General features: G+C 52.6%; 1 protein-coding gene across 1 annotated transcript; it reads left to right on the top strand.

Moving 5' to 3' along the window:
- Positions 1–1557: 1557 nt before the first annotated feature.
- Positions 1558–12055, top strand: ST8SIA3 (ST8 alpha-N-acetyl-neuraminide alpha-2,8-sialyltransferase 3). Its single transcript, XM_040541604.1, has 4 exons — positions 1558–1789; positions 2461–2583; positions 4722–5279; positions 6045–12055. Exons 1-4 carry the CDS (start codon positions 1611–1613, stop codon positions 6325–6327), a joined length of 1143 nt encoding a protein of 380 aa, XP_040397538.1. The 5' UTR covers positions 1558–1610; the 3' UTR covers positions 6328–12055.
- The last annotated feature ends 733 nt before the right edge of the window (positions 12056–12788 follow it).

Below are 12788 nucleotides of genomic sequence, written 5' to 3'. Positions count from 1 at the left end.
ATCTCAGACCGCACCGCCTCTGCTCCCCCAGCTGCACACCAGGCCCGTGCCTGCGCCCCAGGAGATGTGCTGCTGCTGTGCGACCTACCGCCTTCCCCTGCTGCTCCCCAGCTGGTGGCAAAAGAACTCAGATCCGTCCAAAATAAGTGACATGAGGACTGCGTAGTCTTACTCCTAGGAGCTTATACCCAGCCCCAACATGCGTGGCCAGAAATCACATAAGATTAATGCTAGGTACTATAGAATTGATTTCCAAAGTATCTATCTCTAAAAAGTTGTGGATGCTATGTCCTGAGCAGCCTGGGTGGACGTGATGAAGCTGAGGGCACCACACACTGTGGGAACAACAGCAAAAGAGTTGATCGGAAACCACGTGAAGAGGAGTGCAAAAAAAACTGTCTGCTATATCAAAGCAGCGTTATTTCCTAAATTTACATTCTCTTCTCTCTCTGCCAAAGCCACAAGGATCCCACGGCAATGGGATACAGTCCTCCGGCCATACTCAGGCCGAATTCCCACTGAAGGCTGAAGAACCATGCTGTGACGTAAAACCCAGCCCTGCAAGCTCCTCATGTTCCACCTCTTCAAAGAGAGCCTCATGCATGGGGAGCTTGTAGGATATAGCCCAGAGCAAGGATGGTGCTACAAAGACAATATTTATTATTTATAAGGCACTTCTATGAACTCGGGGCTCAGAGGCAGAGCAGTCTATGGGGGTGAGCTTCATAAGGAAAAAAAAATGTAGCTTGAAGAAACACTGGAAGTACTGCAGCACGCACAAGTTGTGTTCGTAGGAGACGAATGTTCCTCAGTTTGCGTGTCTCATTTATGGGCCAGTTAATTGCAGCCGGGGCTCTTTTAGGTAGCATCGTGGCCCAAACTCCTTGGTTTTAGAAAGCAAGGGGTCTCTGCGTGGGTTTTGCAGTGCCGAGGTGCAGGCTGAGACGCAGACCCTGCAGCGCTGCACCAGCCACCCGGCCACCCGCAGCCCCTGGCAGCCCCCGGCCCTCCAGCCAGGGGGACACCGTGGGGCTGGGGGGCACCGTGGGTTTGCGGGGTGCAGCCCAAAGCGCAGCCGGGTGCCGTTGCCGGAGGGGGAACGCGGGCGAGAAACGGTGCGCGGGGGGAGCCCCGCTCCCACGGGGCACCCGGGGCTCCGCGGGGCCGGGCTGGGGGGGGCACCCGGGGGCACCCAGCGGCTGCGGGAGGTCGCCGCGGGGCCGGGCTGGGCACCCCCGGGCTGGCGGGGGGAGCACCGCGGGGCACCCGGGGCTGGCGGGGGCACACGTCGGGGAGGGCCCCCGGGGCTGTCGGAGGAAAGCGGGGCCCGGGGGGGCCGGGCCGTGCGCCGGGGCGGCGGGGGGGGCACGGCGGCGCTCGGGGCTGCCGGAGCCGGGCCGCCGGGTTGCCGCTGCCGGCTGCCATTTCAGCGCGCCGCCGCTCGCTGCCTCCCTCCCTCCCTCCCTCCCTCCATTTTCTCGGCGGCTGCCGCCGGTGCCGGCCCCGTCCCCGCCGCCGGGCCGAGCCCGCCGCCCCCGCGTCCGCCGCCCCCCCATGCAGCCCCGCGGCGGCCCCCCCGCACACGCCCAGCCGCGGGGCCGCCTCCCGGCATGAGGAGCTGCAAGATGGTGCGGGTGGCCAGCGTGCTGGGGCTGGTGATGCTGAGCATCGCGCTGCTCATCCTCTCCCTCATCAGCTACGTCTCGCTCAAGAAGGACAACATCTTCGGCGCGCCCCGCGCCGCCGGCGCGGGGGGGCCCCGCATGTACATGTTCCACGCGGGATTCAGGTGAGGCCAGCCTGGGGGGGCTGCCCGGCCGGGCACGGCCCGGAGGCGGGGGCCTTCCCGTCCCACCCGTCCCACCCACGGCACCCGCGGCACCCCCGCACCCGCTCCCCGCTGCCTCCAGCCGGTGCCGGGGAAGCCCCGGCGCTGCTCGGCGGGGCCCCGCGGGAAGGCCCCGGGAAGGCCCCGCGGCCCCGGCCCGCTGCCCGCTCCCGGCACGGCCCCGCCGCCGCTCCCCCGCAGCCCGGGGACACGCCGCCCCTGCCCGGCCCATCCGTGCTGCCCCGTCCCCGGGGCTGCGGGAGGCGGGCGGCCCCTCCGGACCGCGGGGCCCCCGGGCCGGGCGTGGGAACCTCGGCGCCTCGGGGGGGGCTGCAGGGTGGGCAGCGGCTCGGCACGGCCCGGCCCGGCCCGTCGGGGAGCGGCGCGCAGCAGCCGGCGCTGTCCGTGGTGCTGCCGCCCGGCTCGGGGCGCGGGTCGGGCTCGGCTGGAGACGGGGTGCGGCCTGCGTGTGCCCCTGGGTGCGTGCCCCTGGGTGCGTGCCCCTGGGTGCGTGCCCCGTGCGTGTGCCCCGTGCGTGTGCCCCTGGGCGTGTGCCCCTGGGTGCGTGCCCCGTGCGTGTGCCCCTGGGTGTGTGCCCCTGTGCCCGTGTGGGTCCGTGCGCTCCTTTGCAGGTCGCAGTTCGCGCTGAAGTTCCTGGACCCCTCGTTCGTGCCCATCACGAACTCCCTGACCCACGAGCTGCAGGAGAAGCCCTCCAAGTGGGTGTTCAACCGGACCGCGTTCGCGCACCAGAGGTGAGCGCCCGGCGCCGCTCGCCCCCTCTCACCTTCCCTGAGGTTATCCCCTTCCCCCGAGGGTTTAGGAAAATGCAATCTGGGGCTGCTAAATACTCCGAGTTCTGAGTAATTCGCCAGCCGTGAGAAACAAAGGCTGAATCAGAGCATTTCCCAAGATGGTTACAGTTATCGTGGAGGAATTGATTATTTCAGAGCAGGACACCAAGCTGCAACATGCATCCTTTTACCAAACAGAACATGACCCAGTTTCCCAGAGTGCGAGAGAAATTGTCATTTATCAAGATAAATGGCTGGCTGCTTAAAACTCGAAACAAATCAGCCTGTAGCAGCCATGAAGTGCCATGTTCACGGAGGGCAGAACATGCCCAGCACAACTTCCCAGACACCAGCAGCTCTGAGCGAGTGCGGTGCGGCTCTGCCTCCTGGCACCGCTCCGGCTGGCCGGGCGGGCTGGGGGCGGCTCGGGGGGGCCACCAAGCCCGGACCCCCCTGAGATGCCCTCACTGCACATTGGCTTCTGCCGCCCGTTCACAAGGTGCGCTGACTTTCACGGCCTCGTGGCAATAGAAAGAGTTTCTCGGTTCCTTAAGCTTCCTCAGAGCTGCCCTGTACTTCATGTGAAGCAAAATGGGCTTTTCTTTTCCTCACCGTGATGTGAACTCGGTGATGTCTGCCCAGCCTCTTTTATTTATTGGCCTTACTGCAGTATTTATATACAGCAGTGAAGTCAAAGAAAACAGAATCCTTTAGCCGTTTAAGATAGCTACTGCCATCTTGGCTCTGGCTTTGTCTTGATGAATGCCTGCTGGTTTAGAGGCCGCACCGTGACTGTTCACATATCCCACCCACGGAACATGAACCCGGGTCCCTCAGCCCTGCAGAGTGGGGCCATTGCAGCCCTGCAGCACCAGGACGCAGGGCCTGGGCTTCTCTCCTCCCTTCTGGTCGCTCTCCAGTCCCAGGGCAGCACTGCTGCAGGCACAGCAGGCCGGTGATGAACTTCCAGCACTGCCAAATGCTGCCCACCGCCCATAAGGAACCCAAAAGAAGCCGATAAGGAGCTGTGGGCCTCCGAGAGGCGATGGCACTTTGCCTGCCCCATCCCTTCCCTGGGATCTCCCCGGCTGGTGTGCCCCCCTGTAGTATGGCTTCATTCCTGGCACCACCATCTCATTCTTAATAAATAACTCAGTGTCACCCCTCTGTTGGTTTTAGCTAATGCCTCAGGATCTGCCTCTGCATTTGTCTGTCAGCCATAACCCATAATTAGGGTACCCAGTGGGACTCCATTAATGCTTAGACATTGGAGGATGCGAGCTGGAAGAAAGGTTGTTTGTTTTCCATAAACATGAGCAAATAAAGTGGTATTGGTTTTCTAATTTTATGCCCTGCTAGGGAAATTCCTGAGCAGGGTTGGTTTTGTTTGTTTTTTTGTGTTCCTAATAACCCTTGCAAAGATGCTGGCATGCTTGCTCAAAAAAGACATTAAGGAATTATGTTTACATAAAGAGAGACAGTGACTGTCGCTTGTTTTGTGACTCAAAGCTTCTTAATGAGAACACAAGAAGTACTTGTATTTAAAAAATCAGCTACGTTACTGTTAATTCAGCTGGACTTCTTGGTATTGCTTCAAATGCGTCATGGCAAACACAATATCCATCATTACCAGAGATCCGTGGTCCAGAACTGAGAGTGAAATATGTGCAGAGAACAGCAGCAGCAGCAAACTCTTCCACCAGGCATGTTGCAGCACAAACAGAAATGTGTTTCACCCTACACTTCAGGAAGGTGAACGTGGGAAGTGTATACTGTTAGTTACATTCCTCACATTTATATGGTGAATCCGATATTTTAATCCTGACACTATTACAGCAGACATGGACACATCCTTAGCTGGCATCAGTCAGGACAGGCCAGTAAAGCCAAGCGGAGCATTACGTGAGCAGCCAGCTCCATCGTTCCTATTTATGTATATTAATTTTAAAGCCATTGCACCACATTGCTCAGGAAACTGCTTTGCTGCATGTAAAAAAAAAAAAAAAAAAAAAAAAGTCTAGCTGGAAATAAATCTCTCCACCACAGAAAAGGGAGAAATATAACTCAATGTTTTCTTTTGTTTTTCTGTTTTATTTTAGGCAAGAAATCCTTCAGCATGTCGATGTAATAAAAAATTTTTCTTTGACCAAGAATAGTGTTCGGATTGGACAGCTGATGCATTATGATTATTCCAGCCATAAGTACGTTTTTTCTATTAGTAATAACTTCAGATCACTACTTCCAGACGTGTCACCGATCCTGAATAAGCATTACAACATTTGTGCCGTGGTTGGAAATAGCGGAATCCTGACTGGGAGTCAGTGCGGACAAGAAATAGATAAATCTGATTTTGTTTTTCGTTGCAATTTTGCTCCAACTGAGGCATTCCAAAAAGATGTTGGAAGGAAAACCAATCTCACAACCTTCAACCCCAGCATCCTGGAGAAGTATTACAACAACCTTTTGACCATTCAGGATCGCAACAACTTCTTTTTAAGTCTAAAAAAGCTTGATGGAGCCATTCTTTGGATCCCAGCTTTTTTCTTCCACACATCAGCAACAGTCACAAGAACACTGGTTGACTTCTTTGTTGAGCATAGAGGGCAACTAAAGGTCCAGTTGGCTTGGCCAGGAAATATAATGCAACACGTTAACAGGTGCGTATTTTTCTATCACATTTAACTTGTCAAAATACATATTTCTCTCCATACCAATACAACTGCATTTATTTTTCTGTTCACGACTAACCTGATAGGCACTGTCTAGCAAGTCAGGACCCGATACCGTCTGCTTTCAAAGCAAACGCAGTTTTGTTATTGTTTCAGTAAGTGCTTCAATTATTTCTGTACGGATTTATACTGAGGCACATCTGAGGTGGGCTGCTTGTGCGCACAGGGCGTGCTCTGCCATGGGCTCTGCTCCTGCTGGGGCTTTGCAGAGACAGAAGGAGTACGGAGGAGTTGAGTGAGATTCTGCATAAGAAAAGCACCACTTATAGAAGAACTTGCTCTTCCCAGCTAGCAAATGGGGATGCTAACAGACATCTGCAGGGTGATCCAAGCAAATCTGTAGTAATTTATACAAGGAAAATGTGGCGCATGTGACCAGGAGCCAGTGAATCTACCTTTCTGGATAAGGCACTGCTTTTCCAGGTTAAAAAAACAAAAAGACATGCAGAAGGGGATCACAAAAGAGAATCAGAATCAGACTGGTAATAAGGTAGTTCTGCAGTCCTGTTCATTACAGACTGACCAGAACAGCAATCCTTACCTTGCTGGGGTTAACAGCTGTGAGCACTGACGGTCTCCATGCAGCAGTATTTTTGATGGTCTCCATGCAGTAATTTTTCCTTTTTTTTTCTTACAACAAACCCGTGGCATTATGTGTACCCTATACTAACGCGCCTTTGTTCTTTTTCACAGATACTGGAAAAACAAACACCTGTCACCCAAGCGGCTGAGCACAGGTATTCTCATGTATACACTTGCTTCTGCCATATGCGAAGAGATTCACTTGTACGGATTCTGGCCGTTCGGGTTCGACCCCAACACAAGGGAAGACCTCCCATACCACTACTATGATAAGAAAGGAACAAAGTTCACAACCAAGTGGCAGGAGTCCCACCAGCTGCCTGCAGAGTTCCAGCTGCTCTACAGGATGCACGGTGAAGGACTGGCCAAACTGACCTTGTCGCATTGTGCCTAAGAACCTAATCTTGAAGTGCCAAATGATTGTCTAAAAAGTGCCCAAATCTGAGTAAACATTCTTCAGATACAATTCTAAAAAAAAAAATAATAATACCCACCCTAAAATATTTTCCATAATATAAAGATGCTTTTTAATCACCCTTGTCACTGTTCATCAAAGGGTTTAAGCATATTTAGCAGTGCAGAAGCATTTATCAGATTCTGTGGATGCTATTCATGCAGCATAACAGCAAAGTTGAAATATTTTGCATTTATATATATGCTATGAAGTATCTTTTAAAATCTTTTCCTATTTCAGCATTCCACTAAATGCCTCTAAACATCTTAAGTCAATTGTTCCTTTCAGATTAGAATTAGGAGTGCTAATTTTAAAAGGTATCGCTTCTCTTGTATACATTGCTATTAGTAGCTCAGCATCCATCTAGTTGGCGTGGCTGACTGAAAAAGCCACCCAGAATCCCAGTTTTATTATCACTTACAAGTTCTTCAGCAAGGATCCCAAATTTCCACAGCTTGCATATTTTCGTATTTACTGAATTTTACATTTTTTTAAGACCTCATGGAAAAGGTGAAAATACAGCTTGTACTTTAGCTAGGCATTTGTATTACTCTTAGAATACTCCAGTGTTTTAAGTCAGTTGGGGCCACACCCTAGTCCAAATTAGACCGACTGAAACATTTTCATTCACATCTGTGTGACACTATTTGGTCTTTTAATTTTGAAGTTGAAATACCAAACGGGCGGCCGTAGGTCTCTGTGGAGTGTCTACCCCGTGGCGAGGCGAGCCCCAGCGCGGCGCCAGGCCGTGCGTCCCTCTCGAGGCCGTGTCCTCGGTGGGAAGCACCTTTTGGGAGACAACGTCTCCTCGGCTGTGAGCGCACGGAGCCCGTGCCCATACTGCGGCACAGGGAGCCGCCAGGAGCACCCATTTACCCCTGCGTGCAGCCAGGCTCCCACACCGCTCACTGCGGCGCATGACAGCGGTGCGGAAGAGGCCCCACGTAGCACCCGGCCCCTCGCGGCGAGGTGTGCGCCTGGAGGAGCGGGCTGTGCAGGGAGGGCTGGCAGGCCCCCTCAGCCTGGATAACGGGATGGGCCAACCCGCACCAGAAGCCCCGTCTGCCCCAGCTCACGCCTTGCAGTGCTCCACACCGCTCGGCAGAGGTGCGCCCAGCCGTCCCTCCGGCCCGGCCACACCAAGCACCCACAAGGGTGAGCGGGTCGGGGGGAGCCAGGCAGGCAGACAACGGAATGAAATCAGGACTTCCAAGTTCCTAAAAAATGGCTTTTAAAGGGAAGCGAGTGTAGCAGGAGCACAGGGAACAGGAAATACAATTACTGGATTTCCCCATTTACATCCCTAAGTCCACGGTCAGACAACTGAATTAGTGGCCTCATTTTCCGGTCACAAACAGTCAGTGCAGTCAAAGGGAGACACAGCTTTCTAAGTTCCTTTGAAAATCAGACTGTTTGCAAAAAGGACAAATCTTAGGGTCACATATTTGAAAATCTTGGCCATGATGTCTCAGGATAAAGGAGTCTGTAAAGTAACTGTTTTTCTAATTAAAGCAAGTATGCTTAAAAGTATTTTAACATTTTTATATTATTCTGTATGACGCTGAGAACTGACTATACACTGAAAGAAGATGCAAAAGACAATTTAAAATCATACCTTAAAATTGCACCTTTTAGTTTTTCAGTGACTCCGTACCCACACGCAGACATAGGAAGAGGGCAGGGGGCTCCGGTACCACACAAACTCGGAGCGACCGGGAGCATCGCCCGGTGCCCACAGCCAGCCCCACGCCCCCAAACCAGCCCCTGGGCCACCCGGCTCCCTCCCGGCCCGGTCTCATCCCCGGCCCCTCAAAGCACCCCCAGCCACAACAGGCACCTCCTGCGCTTTGAGGGGAAAGCCACCGCATCCGCCACACGACCAAATTCAGCCTATTCCGGCAGGGAGGTACGTCATCCCTCTGCACTGTCTGCAAATACCGAGAGTTATAAAGCCCTTTTGAAAATCCCCCCTTCTTCCCTATTTAGTTATCCAGCATTTTCCGGCTTTTACTTTCGCAATGGGCATTTAGAGCTGTGGAAGGGGCTTGGATGCTCTCTGGCATGGCATGCCGGCCTGCTGTCCACAAGTGACTTCAGACACACTTGTGTAGAAACCTCCTGACTGCGAAGTTCTCTTTCCCAGGGTGTAATTCTGCATCAGCTCTGCTGGCATCTCCGGCTTTCCTTGCTGTCGCAATCGTCCTGCGCTCACCACTGTTCGTACAGCAGAGTATGACTTCTAGCAAATGTGATTATGAAGACATAGCCGTGTAGTAACGCTAGCGTGTTATGCCATGTGGTGCTTTTATTATTAATATTGCCATTTATTATTTGTGTTGTAGTAGCAGGTGAGGGCCGCAGTCAGGGATCAGAGCGCGGCCGCGCAGGGTGATGCAGAGCAGGACAGCCAGCCCACTATTCCCAGGTGACAGACCCAGAGCACAGGGTCCCCCGGTGCTGAGGTTGGCAGGATGGCACCCGCGGGCGGTCAGCCCTGCCCTGCTCAGCATGGTGCCCAGGGGAATGCGGTGGCAGCCAGGCTGAGCACGGGGCTGGGCTCAGCCACCCTCCAGCCACGGCGCCAGGCTGCCCCGGCCCGAAACGCTGCTGGCAGTGAGCAGGAGCAGGGAGTACCCGGCCTAGCTGAGCCTGGCCACAAAGCCTTCTCCAGGTGCCAGAGCACACCCTAAAACAGCAAAAGACAAATGACACAGGGAAGGAAGGATTCTGCGCTAATTGCTCATGACATACAGTAACTAATCATCTCTGATATAATTTGCTGTGGAGCTGTACAGTAGACGCATGTTTGCTAGGGCAGGCGAATCGCTTTGCGGTTGGTGCACAGCTGAGTGTGCGGCTCGGCCGGGAGCCCTGGGGAGCAAAGGGCCCCCCCACGCCCTGCGGCCCGGCCTGTGACGCCTGCTGGCCCCTGCTTAGCGGCAGCTATTTTGATTAAGGGGCAGGCTATCAGCTTCGTGTCAGGAGAGGTCATTTTTAATCAGCAAATTAAAGAAATATGAACAATTATCATTATATTTGCTTGAATGTGGAGGCCAGTGCACTCTATACAGTTTTCAACTGCTGGCTCTCAATGGCAAAATTGCACTGGCAGGTCTTGCTTGGCTGCTGCGTAGTGTTTACTTGACATAACTACTTTAAATTAGACGTACTCGCAAGTAAATATCCATAGCCTAAACACACGTATTTCCATCTGTGTACCTCGTGTGCCTCCGGGGCTGTTTTTGCTGCAGGGAGCACAGCCCGGCCGAGCCCTTGCTCTGGGGGCACCACAACGGCCCTGCGGGGAGGCTGTGGCTGCTGGGCAGGCGCACGGGACCCCCGGGTGTCCCCGGAAGGGCTGGTGGCACAAGTGTTTCCCCTGGCTGAGCCGAGGGGAGCGGCCGGGGGCAGCTCCTGCCCTGGCATTGCTGTGAGAGGAGCAGGGAAGGGAGCAGCGGCACTGCCAGGGCCTCCGTCCGTCTGTCCTGACAGTGCGTGTCTTCTGTCTGTTCAGAACGACTGCTCTAGAGCACCCGTGTTAGAAGATAATCAGTAAACTTAGAAGCTGAAACCAAAAACCTAAATTGCCCCAAGGCAGTTCTTTAAATTGTCATAGTTTATTTTTTAAAATGTAAACGACTTCCGTAACTGCAGTAAAGCCAGGAAGATGCCCGCGTGTGGAATGCCTGTTCTCCCGACGGCTGCCGTCGTTTCTGTGGTGGACTGTGGTGGAAAGCTGTCTGACACAGCACGGGCTTCGTTTGGCCTCCCTAACTTAGGCGCCTCTTAGGTTCCTCCTGCTCGCAGTGAGGCCTGACCCGAGGCAGAGGGGGGCCAGGGCACGGTGCCGGTCCCAGGGGACAGCGGTCACCGCCGAGCTGCTGCTGCGCGGGGGCACAAAGAGGCACCGAGTGCAGAGAAGGCAGCGTGGAAACGACTGCAAATATTCGGAAATGGGAGCACAGAAAAATTATTGACAAAGGGCCATATTATATCATTGATTTTTAAGCAAAACTCCCCATTGATTTTTCAGAACCACATTGAACATTTCAGAATCATTGATTTTAATGGGGAGTTCTGCCCCAAAATCAATGGCGCGATACAGCCCAAAGTAAATTGCTTCTTAGTATCAATATTTTTTGTCCGAGCTGTTGCAATGTGGAAAACCATCTTTAAAATGTGCATCTTTTGTTTCTGCCTCTTTCCTTAGATCTCTTTGAATTCTGTTCTTCGTAGAGACCAAAGGGGAAGGGCAGGCTGTGCTGGCTGCACGGGCAGCTCTGCTTGCCAGGCAGGTATAGACCCTCCTGGTTGCTCAGGGCCAGGGCTGGGCTTCTTTCTCAAGCCCCGCTTTCAGGCTGGTTTTCCTGTAGAACCCCGTGTTAGGGGCTTGCTCCTTAACCAGGGCAGAAAACGTCATTTTTGTTAAAAAAAGCGAGCGTGCTCCTGCCTGGCTCCCAGCTGCAGGAAGATGCCAGCTGCAGCCCTGCGTCCTCAGGACAGCAAATCCCAGCTGCATTCGTTATCGTGCTGGCTAGACTCTTCCTTCGCTTTTGTTTGGCCCAAAATCTTCCTGTTGCTCTTTATCTAAATGAATTCATGACGGTTCAGGGAAAATATACACTATCACTGAATGTCTAGACAAACAAATATAGCTAAATGAAAGTATGTGTAATGCAGTGTGATCAATACTCGTAAGTACAAAACATTTCAGTTTACAAAGTCGAGAGAAGGTCTCCGACTAGCTCCGGGGACAGCCGAGGACGTGCCCCGCGCTGGGACGGGGCCGTCGACCGGGAACGGGAAGGAGCAGGTGTACATAAGAATGGAAACACGCGTGTTACCTTTCCTCCTTTTATGCATCTTCGTTTTGTGTTTTAGTTGCTTGCATCTTTTCAGTGAATGGTAGCAGGATACATTTAAAAAAGGCGTTTTGGCTACCAGTTTTAGTTGTGGAGTATACCAAAAAGCAAGTAGTTGTGAAATATAACTAACTGTGAATGAAGGTTGCAAAAACAAATCGTTTAGGAAGCAGGTTTTCTGTAAATGAATGTGTCTTTATTCAAACGGCTATACAGTTCAATGCCTGATGGAGTTGTTTTCGATAAAAAGATAAATATTAAAAAAAAAGAAAAAAATGCCATAATTGTAATAAAGGATTCATTATTTAATGGCCATACTAAAAGTATTATTTATTTTTAAATGGCTAATGTTCACAAAGGGCCAGAGTACACTCTCAGGTGAATGGCATGCGAAGCTGCACATGTTGTGAGATATGTTGCAAGCAGAACTGGCATTGAGTCTTGCTCCCCCTGAAGAGTCTCTGTTGGCTTCAGAGCGATCAGGATCGGGCCCGCAGACTGACATGTTTTGTACCAGATGTGGCCGCACATCTGAGGTTTGGATGTGGCCTGCACAGTGCATTGTGCATGTAAATACGTCGTCACATTTGTGAGCAAGGAGCCTGGTTCTTTCTGTAAAGGAGTACTGCATACTTGTCGTGACCATAGTTTGTGGAGAAAAACGCGATGATTCATTTTGAATCTTCCAGCAATGTTATTGTTTGGTGTGAATGTGCCTGCAACATTGACTCATGTGCCAAAACACAATATTGAATGCATTGTTTTTAAATAAAATGTTTTATTGTGCATTGGAAGTCTGTAAAACTCAACTGCGTCCACTTCTTCCTTTTGTATTTTCTTAACTGCCTGCTGTCAATAATAATTAATGGCCTGAATTGGAGGGCTTTTCCGTGCCATAGGCACATGCTGCAGAGCGCCAGATCATCATGTTAATCAAAAACCGTTCCATATTGTACAGGATACACTGTGTGGTTGGAAATACGCTCAGACAAATTATGTGACAGTGTGCCACGAATGCTGCACCCTAGCAGAACAAACACGGCTCGGCGCAGCCCCAGCTGTATTGCAGGCGCTGGGCTAGGCAAGAGCCAGTCATCGGGGATACGGTGTCTCGGTTCAAGCCCTCCGCTGCCGATTCCTCTCGAGATACCCGTGACAGATGCTCAGTGGATGAAACGGCGCTTGCTTTTCTTGGCCTCGTGCCTGGCGTACGAATCTCCAGGAGCGATGTGCGGTGCTCACTAGCACCCGATCTCACCCGCACAGCTCGATAGCCCCACCAAAGACCTGAAGAACAGACTGCCGTTATCCCCAGCCGTGCCACACGGCCCCGGCTGGCAGCCCGGGTTCCCCATACTGCTTCTGCATCAGGCTGATTAGTGCAAATTACCCTTCATGCTAATGAGCCCAAGCAGCTAATGCACTCCCACACTAGCAGTGATTTTTTTTCTCCTGACTGAGGTACACGGGCAGACTAGTCACTGGTACAAACACACTGGGGGCTTCGTGTGGCCCCCTCCCCACGCCAGCTGTGGGATG

The sequence above is a fragment of the Cygnus olor genome, chromosome Z (genome assembly GCF_009769625.2).
Source record: "Cygnus olor isolate bCygOlo1 chromosome Z, bCygOlo1.pri.v2, whole genome shotgun sequence".
Classification (NCBI taxonomy): domain Eukaryota; kingdom Metazoa; phylum Chordata; class Aves; order Anseriformes; family Anatidae; genus Cygnus; species Cygnus olor.
This window is presented reverse-complemented; position numbering and strand designations above follow the sequence as displayed.

Bases quoted from the DNA above. Each gene is read 5' to 3' on its own strand.
- ST8SIA3 (XM_040541604.1), top strand. From the start codon at position 1,611: ATGAGGAGCTGCAAGATGGTGCGGGTGGCCAGCGTGCTGGGGCTGGTG. The intron at 2,584-4,721 runs GTGAGCGCCCGG...GTTTTATTTTAG, and splicing joins ACCGCGTTCGCGCACCAGAG to GCAAGAAATCCTTCAGCATG. The intron at 5,280-6,044 runs GTGCGTATTTTT...TCTTTTTCACAG, and splicing joins ATAATGCAACACGTTAACAG to ATACTGGAAAAACAAACACC.